At 51.4% G+C, this 13,124-nt stretch overlaps 1 protein-coding gene across 1 annotated transcript in view; it reads right to left on the bottom strand.

Moving 5' to 3' along the window:
• GABBR2 (gamma-aminobutyric acid type B receptor subunit 2) overlaps positions 1-13,124 on the bottom strand; it is a 351,725-nt gene that overhangs the window by 74,097 nt on the left and 264,504 nt on the right. Inside the window, exons 14-16 of the mRNA XM_077756059.1 lie at positions 8,608-8,688; positions 5,061-5,211; positions 1,786-1,918 (exon numbers count right to left, since the gene is read on the bottom strand). Of these exons, the coding sequence (XP_077612185.1) occupies positions 1,786-1,918; positions 5,061-5,211; positions 8,608-8,688 (365 nt within the window). The remainder of the gene's footprint in view (positions 1-1,785; positions 1,919-5,060; positions 5,212-8,607; positions 8,689-13,124) is intronic.

Here is a 13,124-nt window from a genome sequence, read left to right as displayed (position 1 = left end):
CGGGTGTGGGGGATGTCCCTTTTTTTTGCTCCCGAGCTTGCGTCACCCGGTGTTTGTAGGATCCAGGTCAAGTAGCAGAGAGCCCCTGCGCAGTAACAGCCTTTGGCCCCTGAGCAGGGAGGGTGTAAAATGCAGGAGCTTCTTTCTGGGTGGAAGGGGCTCTCTCTGTGCAGGATGTGGTCTGGACAGTCAGGGCACGGGTGCTCATGGCAGGGGTCCTCTACCCGCTGCCAGTCTGCAATCCAGAACTGTGCAGGGATGGGTGACGCAAGACCTTAGAGCTGCAAGTATCATCCAAAAGAGGCTGCTGGAGCCTGCTTCAGATTCTATGTCACCCTCTCTCTCTGACCCCCCCGCGTACCCCCCCTTCCCCCCTGGCCCACACTGTCTCTTTCTCTCTAAGGAAATAAATAAAAAACATTAAAAAAAATCAAAAGAGGCCGCTGTGCAAAAAAGGGCCCACATTGCTCCTAACACCTTAAAAGAAAACCGAAGAGTTGCTTTTCGAGCAATCTGGCCAACACCGATCCTTTGGCCACCCCTTCTAGCTCTGGCCCTCCAGGCCGCGAATTGGATGAATTACTGCATTTGGGACAATACAGAGACCCAAATGGCTAACCCAGTTTCGAGAGATCACAGTAGTCAAAGTCCAGAAATAAATCCCAACTGCTCATTCTCATTTTACAATCTGAGCCAATGACACTTTCAGCTGAGAGTTAGTTCTATGCAATTGTTAACTGCTAAAGCGTAGATTCCGTTAGGAAAAAAAAAAAAAACAACCAACAAAGAGGCGGCGAATATTTAAAGCATGGTAATTAATTTTCAAAATAAGATTTCCAAAATGGAGTAAATAAATTACCCTGTCTTGGGCTTCCTTAAGTATATGCATTCTCAGTGAGGGTGATATAGTTCCCAAGGGGCAAGCTTTGGTTCTTAAATGGGAAAATATTACTCTTTCATGCATGAAGTATAGATATACATATAGTACATAAACAAACATACAGTATATCTTTGGTATTAAGTTTTCATGAGGAGATAATTAGAAACAAAAGTCTAAAAAGGCTTCTTAGGGGAGGAATAAGGGGAAAAATGGTTGAGAAACACTGCTTAGATAGAAAATGATGGCTCTGGGGTGCCTGGGTGGCTCAGTTGGTTAAGCGTCCGACTTTGGTTCAGGTCATGATCTCACGGTTCATGAGTCTGAGCTCCGCATCAGGCTCTGTGCTGATAGCTCAGAGCCTGGAGCCTGCTTCAGATTCTGTCTCCCCCTCTCTCTGCCCCTCCCCAACTTGTACTCTGTCTCTCTCTGTCAAAAATAAATAAAACATTTAAAAATCAAAAAAGAAAATAATGGCTCTGAATTTTTCTATATGATTCAAAGTTACGCACACAGACAGACATACAGACATCTCTGGTTATGATCTATAACAGTTATTGAGATAGATGGGCAGATCTGTTCCTTCTTAAGTTGTCCTCACCCTGACCCCAGGTATTGATCCTTTTCTGGCTAGTAGGTTCCTCCCCTCCCTTTTACAGGCTACCCGGCCATATCTCTAGCCGTGGCCTCTTAAATCCATGATCTTAATGTTGCAGGCAATACTGACGTCCCTTCCAGCCTAGAAGCGTCGACACACTGCCCTGTGGAACTGCAGGAATGGCTGAATGAATTCTCTTTTGCCCATTCACGTATTTCCATCCGTTTCTGGGTTTGTGTCTGTGTTTGTGAGGATGGAAAACCAAGAAACCCTTATAGCCTGTGCCACTGGAACATGCAGAATGACTTACGGTGCAAAGTGTTTCGAAGGTCTTTTCAGACACAAAGGATCCATCAAGGCCAAAGAGAAATATCGATGCATAGGAGAGCATCCCTCCGAGGATAATGAGGTTGTTCATATATGGACTCGACATCTTTATCAGCCTGCCAAGAGAGACGATACACTTAACAGAACCGTTACTGCAGTTATTCCCCCAGCAAACACTTCCTGGATGCCTACTACGCGTATATTGCTGCTGAGGCTAAAGGAGAGAGAAACGGAAGCCTCAGATTCCTCCCTGCCTCGCCCCCACCCCCAAGCCTGTGCCAGCTACTAAAGGCCACTTTCCCTTCACTAAATGGCCTCGGAAGCGATCCAATTCTAGTCGTGGATTTTTTTCCTCCTGTCAGTTCACCTATCCGTTCTCTAGGGGCAGCTTGTAAGTTTTTTTCAGGCCGGGGCTAGGCAGATATGCTGCATCTAGAGAATTCTACGTTTTAGTTCAGCAGCCTTAAGGGAGGAGGGAGATGAGGGAGAGAAGGCCACACTGCCCTCCCCTTGCCAAGGGGGCCAGGCCTGGGAGCTCTACAGATGAGCATTCGGGCTGCTCTGGAAGTGTGGTCACCAGGTGGTACGTGAGCATTCACTTTGGCTGTCTGAAGCTCACACGGTTTTGGGCACAAAGAGGGTCACACACGTAGATGGGAACACCTCCCCTAGGCATTAGGGGATAAAAATGGGTGGGGTACCAGGTGGCTCAGTTGGTTGAGTGTCCGACTTTGGCTCAGGTCATGATCTCCGGGATTGTGAGTTTGAGCCCCGTGTTGGGCTCTGTGCTGACAGCTCAGAGCCAGGAGCCTGGAGCCTGGAGCCTGGAGCCTGGAGCCTGGAGCCTAGAGCCTGAACCTGCTTCAGATTCTGTGTCTCCCTCTCTCTCTGCCCCTCCCCCGCTCATACTCTGTCAATCTCGCTCTCTCAAAAACCAATAAATATTTAAAAAATTTTTTGTTTTAAATGGACACTGGAGTCCGCATTCCACCCCTACCCCTATATTCACCAGGCTGCTGATGGGGGAGTTCTGTATACTCCCAACTCTCCATGCTTGTCTCTCACCTCTCTCAGGAATCCTGCTTTGGCTCCCAGCTGTCCCGCAAGCCAGGCCTGGGTTAGACCACCAGCCGGCAGGAATGCACCCTCAGTAGTGCCTGGCCAACCCAGCACAACGTGCTCCGTATGCCCTGGGTCCGCATACGGACGCCCCTGACCCAGGCACTCTTTTGCAGATTGGAATTATAGTCCATGCCCTCAACGTTTTCTTCTGTACTCTGCCATTCTATTAATGCTTTCACATTTAAAAAATGCGATGTGTCAAAGTGGGAGAGAGATAAAAAGCCTGGTGTGAATTATGGATCACACCCGGCTTCTGAGCAGGGATCACTGCGGCGGGGGGAGGGGTGGGGTGGAGGAGGACACCCTACAGACGTGCACTCAGCGTGGCAGAGTCTCCTCGTGGGTAGGACGGGACCACAGGTCACACTGCCCAAGGCACGTACGTGTGAAGCTGACCTGAGACCGGGTTCCTGGAGGTCCTTTTGCAAACCACAGACGGCTAAGGCCCCTTCATCCTTGTTACCCCAGCAAGTGGGGGCAGGGAGAGGCCAGGAGTTGGGCAGGTTACCTGGAGGAGAAGGACCTTCACAAAGACCCAGCGTTTAAGAAGATAAAAGCAAGGGGAGCTTGGAACTACTGTGACATGCATTCTTATCTCTTTCAGAGTTTTTAATCTGCAAAGCCAGTCAAAAAATTCATATAGGCGCCAGCCTCCCGGAAGGAGTCATAGTCATTTTCCACAGGAGGCCAAAAGCACTGGTAAAGATTTAAAGGAGTTTAGTCGTCTGAGAGGTGCAGCTTGCTATTAAGATGGGTATTTTGGAAGCTTGCGGAAAGGGAATCTGATATTAATTGAGACCTGATTATGTGCCCAGGCCTTGTGCCAAATGCTAATTGGTATGGTCATCAGTTAGGCTGAACTTTCTTCAACTTTTTTTGTGGCAGTCTATGTGTTATTGATGACATAGAAAATAAAACAACAGGTGAATATAAATCTCTTCGTTCTTGAGGAAATAGGTTTCACCCAATCAAAACCAAAAAACAACAACAAGATCTAGAGCTTCCAGTCTCCTCCTTTGCAAGCAGGGAGGGGGGAAAATCCCTGTTCTCTGCAGAATCACGCTTGTTCCCGGCAGCCCGGAAGTTCACACAGTGTGGCTGCTGGGCTCGATGGCACTGAGGCCCCAGGTGGCCCCGCTCTGAGTCCCTGCTCAGTAACTTCCCAGCAGCACAGAGAGCTGGGGACAGGGATTTGCTATGGAAACCGCAGAAGCTGGCTGTGCTTGGTAAACACCACCACTTGGGTGGTGGCCTGTTCTACCCACGACTGACCAGAATAACTCAGACAGCGAGCTGCTCTCTTTCAGAGAGGGAAGAGCATGCATGGTGGAAAAGAAATCATAGGGGCACCTGGCTGGCTTAGTCGGTTAAGCGTCCGACTTCAGCTCAGGTCATGATCTCACAGTTCGTGGGTTCAAGCCCCATGTTGGCCTCTGTGCTGACAGCTCAGTGCCTGGTGCTGCTTTGGATTCTGTGTCTCCCTCTCTCTCTGCCCTTCCCCTGCTCACCCTCTGTCTCTCTTTGTCTCCTCAAATGAATAAACACTGAAAAAAATTTTTTAAAAATAAGTAAAAGAAATCAAAGCTAGAAACCCAGGGGACAGGTTCTGCCGCATGCAGCAGTGTGGCCTCGGATGTCAAGCCTCCCTCTGTCACTGGGTTTCTGTCCTCTCATCTGTAATCTGGGGAGTTAGCTCAGGCTCAGGTGAGGCTGATGGGAGGGAGGAGCTTCTCAGACTGTAAAACACCATACTAACGTACTAACGGGTGGTGCCCCTTACTGAACTCAGAGATTTCCCAGGGCAATGCTTCCCTTAAGACTTCAGGGCATTCCCTCTTCTGTGGTTTTCCTTCTGGACAGGAGCACAGCCAGCCTTTGATTTTATGTAACCCAGCCTTCCTGTGCCACCAGCAGCCCTGACTATGTATCTGTGCACGCGCTTGTGCACGCACACATGCACATGATGCACACGGAACATTAAATGACATCCCAGTGACTGTATGACCACTTTAGAAAACTGCCCCGGAAACTCCTTCTGTGCCCGTGGTGAATCTGTCACATGATGCCCCTACACGTTATGCATGAAGTTTGTCAACCCAGAAAGCATCATCCAAGGGGAGGGTGTGAGTGGCTTACTTCTGATTCCGATTCTTGATGTTGAAGAAGAGAAAAGCGCTGGCCATGATCATCCCCAGGATGGTGAGTGCAGAGAGGATGCTGTAGAGAGGTAGGGAGATCTTTCGGAGCTGCTCCAGGATGATGGTCTTGTCTTTTGGGGGTTCGGATCCTAGAAGGCCAAGAACAGACATTGACTGAGCCCAGTGTACGGCCGGTCAGTCCTCAAGAACCTCTCTGCCTACACGCTCTCGCTATCTGGCACCTGTGTGCCCCCTCTGTGTAGGACACGTCTACTGGGGTGGGGGGGGCTCTAGGGCTTGGCCTGTCTGCTCGGCAGGGCGCCTTCGTTAGGACTTATTTCTTTCTCTAAATAGAATCCATAAGGAATTTGTGATGCATTTAACAGCCATTAAAAGACTAGAATTTGATTTGGTCTAATTACCCCGTTGAAAAACCACACTCATTTGTCCTCAAAGGTAACAGCGGCTCGGAAGGCACAGGGCCAGATGCTGTGAGTGGGTACCACTGGGTGCCACTGGGGATGAGGAACCCGGCTGGGGCTCTCACGGACTCTGCTCTAGCACATGTCAAAGACCACCCTCAACAGGGCAGACACCTTGCCTATCAGCTCCACGGAGACATCTATGTCTCTGGCCATGGGTTTCCTGCCTCAAGGTCATTATGTTATAAAAGCTCTTTCTGGTTCTCCTTTCTCATAAGACTCACTAACTGTGGGAGGCAGAAGCTACTGGCATGCCTCCCCCTCCCTGCTGCGCCAGGACTGGGCCCAAACTGTGGGATTCCATTTCTCTGCACAGCCGTCCCCGCTCATTCTCCGGGGGCACCAGGAACCTAGGGGAGCCCTGACGACCTGAGAGAAAACTCACCTTTATGGTCATTGGCAAAATTGTTCAGAGGCAGGCTGGCGTGGGAGGGGGGTATAGGGATCCTCCCCACTCCGCCCCACTTCTTACAAAAATGCTTTTTTCTCAGCTGCTATTTCAAGCTGGGCTGCTGCTGTGGAATTGTGAAATGCTGGGGAAACCTGGGGGGGGGGCCCAGGGAGACCCACAGGGGTCATGATGACCCCGCCGTGGTTGTGCTGTGGGCACCCGCATTGTTACACCCCTGCTCCCAGGAGACAAGCAGAGGGTGTGGGCAGGTGTGGCAGGAGGGTTGGAGATCTGCCCCGAACATCTGTGTTTAAAAAACTCTGCTAGCAAGTTCAAGTGTGTTTGGAAACATTCAGTGGATAAAAAGAATTCGAACCATCTAAGTAGTCTAGGGAAGTTGCCAGGTTCGAAAACAGTTAGGAACCTGCTGGTACGGCTCACGTCAAGCTTTTAAGCAATTCCACGTAAAGGAGCATTTTTAAGGAACGGCTTCAAGGACTGAAAGTCAGGGCAAGAGCAGACACAAGGTGGATAAAGTAACATCATTTCTTGCATCCCGAAGCAAAAGCTCTACATCTGAAAGCGTCTTACCTCTTTCTCCATTTGCCCCCCTCCCCGCCCCCAGGTGAGCTGCTGGCTACATCAGGCTGGCTCAGCTGCCCTCTGGTTCCCTAACACGAGAGTCATCTTGGGGTGTCCATGAGCTCTTGGCTGGGAACAAATCCTTCTCCGGGCACCGAGAAAGGGGCTGAGGTTTGGATCAGCGGTATGTGATGATTATCACCACTAGTTGTTCATGTAGAAAAAATGTCAATTCTCCTCTCCCATACTCCGCTGTCCTTCCACCCAAAATGGCACCTGCACACAGTGCACCGTAACTAAGCCACGCGGTAAGGAACTTATCGGAAGTGTTAGTAGCAGCAGCCCTGAGTCTTCTTTCTTGCTCCTCACCCAATCCATTCACTCGTTACTCATCTGTTCTTGACTATTCCTCCATCCCTCATTATACCTTAATTCACCTTCATCAATTGTGATCAATCATCATGAATAATCACTTTCTACCTGTCAGGCCTGGTGCTGGGTGCCAGCGATTCAGAGATAACCAAGAAACAGTCCCTGTCCCCAAGAAACATCTATACTAGCCATGGGAAAAGAAAAAGGCATAATAAGCAATCGTGTTTACTGAATGCTTACCGTGGGCTAAGCACTTTACAGAGCTTTCCTCGTTTGATCCGCCCAACAGCCTCACAGGTAGAGAAGATTATTCCCATTTTACAAAGAGGCAACAGCTTTCTAGATGTGAAGTGACTATTATAGCTTGTAAGTGGCAAAACCAGCAGGATTTGGACCCAGATCTGCCGAACTGAGTCCTGTGCTCTAACCATTATGAAAAACTGCCTCTAAAGACAGGGTCCAGGTGGTTGATAACATCAGACACAGAGAAGCCCGAGCATGAAAGCGTAGAAGAGAAGGATGTAGTTCCCCCTGATGGAGTCTGGAAAGGCTACGGAAGGGGGAGCCAATCCTCAGAAGATGAATGGCCGGCTGCCCACAAGGAAGACAAGGGGGAAAGGCATTCTGGGCAGAGGGCTCAGCAGGGGCAAAGGCATGGTGGTGTCCTGGCATATGTGAGGAGCTGTAAGCAGTTTGAGTGGCGAGATCTGAAAGAAGAGGAGGAGACGTGGGGAAGGATCCGTGCAGGGAAGCTTTGACGTGACTCCATGGAGTGAGGCCCCTTGCTGGGCGGTAGAGACCTTGCAGGGCTCCGGGCAAAGGTGGAGAATCTCTAGCACAGCACGGCTGATGGCAAGGGCGCTTTGGCTGTTGAGGCCAGAATGGACTTGAGGGAGTTAAGAACGGTTAAGCCTCTCCACAGCCCACCCATCCATCCATCTATCCATCCACTCACTCATCCTCTTATCTATCCATTCATCCACTCACCCACTACTTTATCGACTCATACGCTCACCTGTTCATTCATTTACTCACCCACCCAGTCACCCACTCACGTGATCAGTCATGTATTTATTTTTTTCATCAAATGTGAAGCTTCAACATGTGTCAGACCCTAGCTGGCATTAGGGGCTTAAAGTCAAATGGAATCCAGTCAGGGAGCTCATGGTCCCATAACCTAGAAATTTCCATGCAAAAATGGGAAAGGCAGAGACAAACACTATGAAAGCCAAGAAAAGGGAGCCATTAGCTCAGCTGATGGGAGTGGGGGGCAATCAGCGAAGGCTGTACAGAAGAGGTGTCATTTGATCTGGTTCTAGAAGCCGAGGAAGAGTTCTCCAGGAGAAGAGGGAATGGTCTTCCAGGAAAACCAGCAGGTGGACAGGCTTTAACCCAACCAAGTCCTTTCTCAAAGAAGGAGACAGAGCTAAATTTAGTTGGGCCACATTTAAATAAAATTACTCCTGGCCATGGATTGGTTTAAACGTAGATGCCCCAGTGAGAGGCAGCACTCCACGCAGACTCCAGTGACCCCACTCCCATGTGAGTGATTGGGGACACTGTGCTCAGTGAGTGGGTATGTGTGATAAGAGGAAAGGAGGTTCCTTCTTCCCCAGGAAACCAAGGACTCTGAGCTTGTCCCCACCCTTCAGACGATATCTGGGCTTGCAAGGAGCAACTGAGCAGGCCCCCTTCTACGAGAAGCCCACCTGCCTTACCTTGGAACCTGATAGTGTCGTTGATGATCTCCAGGGTGTCGGCCACAGCGTTGTACTCTCCCACCTTCACCTCCCTGCTGTCTGCGGGAGCAAGAGACAGTGCTAGTTAGATGGAGTCCTGTGCCCATGGCCGGCTGCTCCTGTCCCCGCTTTTGCTCCCCCGTGGGCCCTGGCCAGACTCTCGCAGGCTTTCCTTTTCCCCAGGGCCTCTTCCAGGCAGAGTCGCAAAACCTCCAACCTGATCTGGGGCGGAACAGGCGCCCTCTTCAACCATCTCACCCACTGGTTACCGGCCCTTTGCTGTATGTCTCATGGATGGGGGCCCACTCCCCTCCTAACTGGACTTTGTTACCAAGTCCTTCCTGGTCACTGAGCTGAAGGGTCTCTCTCTAACTTTCCTCTGGCATCTGGCTCTGTCATCTAAGGCTACACAAAGTACTTCTGCTCCCTCTGCTCCAGGACAGCCCTAGAGACTTGGAGACAAAGACAGATCATCCCCCTGGGGCCAGACCCCAACCTCACCTTACAGAATTTCATTTCCAATTCTGCCCTCATCCAGGTCCCTCCTTGGGCTATGCCACACAATATCATTGTGTCTGATAGAGTGTAGACTCAAGGACCAACCAATGTACTTCTTTAGGCATGATCTGGTCAGCAGCAAGTACAGGGAACTGTCCCCTCCTTTATTGTGCACATTATATTCCTATTAATGCATCCTCAGGTGGAATTAGCATCTTTCAGAGGCCACATTGCTCTGCTGTGTCATATGGAGCAGAATCTCCTACATATACGCTTGTGCAGGTGTATTTTCAGACTCAAGAGATTCATTTGAATTTACCCTTGATATTATTCTGTTGGCAGCTTTAGGTCATTGTTTTGGTCATCTCCAGGAATAAAGATGACAAAGGCTGGCCCAGGGCAGTGGCAAGAAGAATGAAGAAATGGGAGTATCAGATTTGACAAAGGTTTCTTTTCTCCAAGTAAAATCTGGACAACTGGGTGATCAAATGTTCAGGGGTGTGGGGAACAGGGGAATGAAGCATGTCTGGGGGGGACTCAGGTACCATTCCCTGAGTGGGGAACTCAACAGGAGAGGGTCAGAGAAGTGGGCAAGTTGCCACATTCTGGTTTGGGCATGCTGAGCCTGACGTGCTTATGGATCACGAGAGTGGAGATGTCCTTGGGTCTGGAGACGGGGGAGCGGTCTGGGCTGGGGAGTGGGTCAGGGCCATCAGCGGGTAGGCTGGGAGATGGAGCATGGGGGCAGGTAGGAGGGCCCTAGGGACAGTGTCAAGGGGAGGAGAGGATCAAGGGCAGAACCCTGGGGAGCACCAACCTCCTGGGGGTGGGCAGAGCAAGGATGCTGCAAGGAACTGGGAACTACTGGCCAGGATGCTGGGAGCAGGATGGCGGAGAGAGTGGGCATCATGGGAGCCAAGGAAAGGGACAGTGTCACATGTCACCGAGAGACTAGGACAAGCCCCTTGAGCAGGGGTCAGGAGATGTGGTGTGTGGGGGTGCTGGTGACTGGAGAGGAAGCAGGTTTGGGGGGAAGAAGGGCCAAAGGCAAGGAATGTGGACGTAGAGTGAAGCCCCCAGGGCGGAGCAGGCTTAGAGGGTTGGGGAGTGGGCGGGGGGTCCACTGAAGAGTCACTGAGCCCTGACAACCTGTCTGGATCTGTGCCAGGAACTTTATGTGCCTCTTTTGTTCAGTTCTCACGGCTGGCATTGGTGGTTTCAGTCCCACCAAACAGATGAGGAAACTGAGGCTCAGCAAGTTGAGCCCCTCCCTCATTCTAAGAGTAGAGCCCAGCCTCAAACCCGGGACGCTTCCCATGGCCCGTGTTCTCATGGGGCTGCCTTGATGGGGTCCCTGAGCGGTGACGGTTCTGTGCCAAGCTGCCTCTCCAAGGGCCGCGTGTGGCTCCTGAGTGTAATCACTGAGGAGAGCTGTGCCCACATGCCCACCTCAGGGCAAGCGGGTCCTCCGAGCTGCAATGCTGGGCATTGGAATGCCCAGAGGTGATAAAGCGGCGTGGCTGCAGGAATTCCAAATGTGCACTGAAGAACGGCCAGCCGGCTGGGGCTCTGGCTCTAAGTGAANGGGCTGTAAAGTCACTTCCTTTTCCCCACAATGGTCTCCTTGCCATTGGGGGGGTGTCACATTGTGCAGGTGGCTGCCGCTTGCCTGGGTCACAGCTCCTAAATGTCAATTTAGCAGACTCTGCTGGGAGCTCCGGCATCCCTGCTCTGGCCTTCTGAAGTCCTCAGTCCCAATCAGCTCCCGCCGCGCAGAGGAGGAGGCCCTGATTTATTTATCTGGCGTGGGGAGGCAGCTCATGAAATATGCAGGCTGATGGGAACAAATCANGGTACCCCACCCCGCCCCAGCCAGAGCCGCCCCTCTGGTTCACACACCCTGTTGTACTGTCCCTTGGCACCAAAATAATGCTCAGCTTCCCAAGAAAGCCATAATCACCGTAATCTCTCCCTGGAGTACCACTTGGGGAACATAGGTGCTTCTCACGTTCTCTCATTGAAGGCTCATGGCAAATCGCTCGCCCCGGTCTGTAGATTGGGGAGGAGCCTCACAGAAGTTCAGAACACGCAGAGCCATGTGCCAGGCAGCAACCAGGTGGCCTGAACCTGGCTCCCCTACTTCTGGGTTCAGACCACTTTCACCACCCATACTGAGCAGAGCACACGCTGGTCACTTAGCCCACATGTTCGGAGTCTCTACTGCATGGCAGTTCCAGGTATTTCATGGTTAAGACTCCCTCAAAAGCTGCAGTGTGGGTGGGGGAAGATTAGGTTCTGTCCTTACCCATGATCAAGGTGGCCCTGGACATCTGGGTGCTGCGGGATGCTTATGCTAAACCTCTTACTCACTCGTTCATTCATTCAACACACATTGACTGGAGGCTTATTACGTGTCAGGCTCCAGGCTGGAGGCTGGACCCACAAAGATTAAAAAAATATTCATAATCCCTGACATTGTAGTTTAGAGACTAGAGCCTCACCCAATCCCACCAGGGAGGTAGGACTGTTCTCATCTGCAGGGACTATTTCCCTCCAGCCTGCATTTTGTTAGCAGGTGGTTGTAGCTGTAAAATGGGAACTCTCAAAGCGGCCAGGAGGACTAAGGAGAATACTGGCAGTTTCCGGCTTGCAACCTAACTCACAGTAAGTGTTCAAGACACTGTCATTTGCCTCATGATAAAAGTAACCGAGCTATTTGCTAGATCCCCAACACTCCCTATGTTTTCTTACTGCCGTGGCTCCCCACCACGGTGCTTCTGCTTGGAAGGCGGCTTTCCCCTCCCTCCACTAAACCAACATGGCCCAACCCTACACCCAACTCTTCCAGGAAGCCTTCCCGGAGTTCTGCTCCTCCCCTCTGCGCACCTCAGTTTCTGTGGCCTGAGGGCATGGGTGACAGCCTCGGGTGTGGGAGCTGTGCCCACCGTGTGCCCAGGCCTTATGATTCCTGCCGGCTGGTTAGTTTCTGAGCAGAACCTCAAGTCTGGCTTCTGGTGTCCCCAGGAAACGTAGAGTATAGCCCCCGCCCTCCACGTCCTGTACCCAGGGCCACTCTCGGGTCTGCAGTTGGTAGGATGGTGGCCCCCCCCTCCCACCATGCTCTTCCATTCACTGGTGGCCCCGCTGATGGAGACCATGAGAGGCACGCAGCGCTCTCCATTATTAACTCTTGGGTTCGCTGTCAACTCCACTGTGCAAACAACAGTAGCCACTCACTTGGTTACAGGCTGGGCCTTACACACTGTGGACCAGGGGATCTGTGGACGGACTAGAAGGGTCCATCAGGGGGTGGGGGTGGGGATGAAGGAGCTGAGCAGAGGCCTGCAGTGTTGAGCGTGTCCCTGGCAGGCCTCCCTGCTCCCACAACTCTGCTGCGCTTGCCACGGACTTGCTGCGTGACCCTGGACACACTGTCCCATTCTTTGGGCCTCAGTTTCTCCATCTGCTAACTGCACTGCAGGGCTTCCTTCCAATGGTTCTCAGCCCTGGCCAGGGATTAGTATCACCTGGGGAACTGTTAGGAAATACATATGCCTGAATCCTAATATGAGCCTGTTATATTAGAACTAGTTGGGGGGTGAGGGAGGGTTCTGGGCGGCAGTATTATTTTTTTAGAGAGAGAGAGAGGGCACAAGTGAGCAAGGGGCAGAGAGACAGACAGACACACACACACACAGAGATAGAGAGAAGCAGGGCTCACCCTAAGAGGCACTTATGCTCACCTGAAGAAGGGCTCAGGCTCACCTGATGTGGGATTCAAACTCATGAACCCGTAAGATCATGACCTGAGCCGAAGTCAGATGCTTAACTGAATAAGCCACCCAGGCGCCCCAGGGTGGCAGTATTTTTTAAAAGCCCCCTAAGTGGATCCTAACGCACAGCCAGAGTTAAGAACCACTACATTCGACTGAAGGTCTTTCAGTGCCGACACTTTCTGTTCTGAGAGGCTAAAAATAGTGTGGAACAGAGAGCCCCTC

This window comes from Crocuta crocuta, unplaced genomic scaffold, assembly GCF_008692635.1.
Source record: "Crocuta crocuta isolate KB4526 unplaced genomic scaffold, BGI_CrCroc_1.0 scaffold431, whole genome shotgun sequence".
In the NCBI taxonomy this organism is placed as follows: domain Eukaryota; kingdom Metazoa; phylum Chordata; class Mammalia; order Carnivora; family Hyaenidae; genus Crocuta; species Crocuta crocuta.
This window is presented reverse-complemented; position numbering and strand designations above follow the sequence as displayed.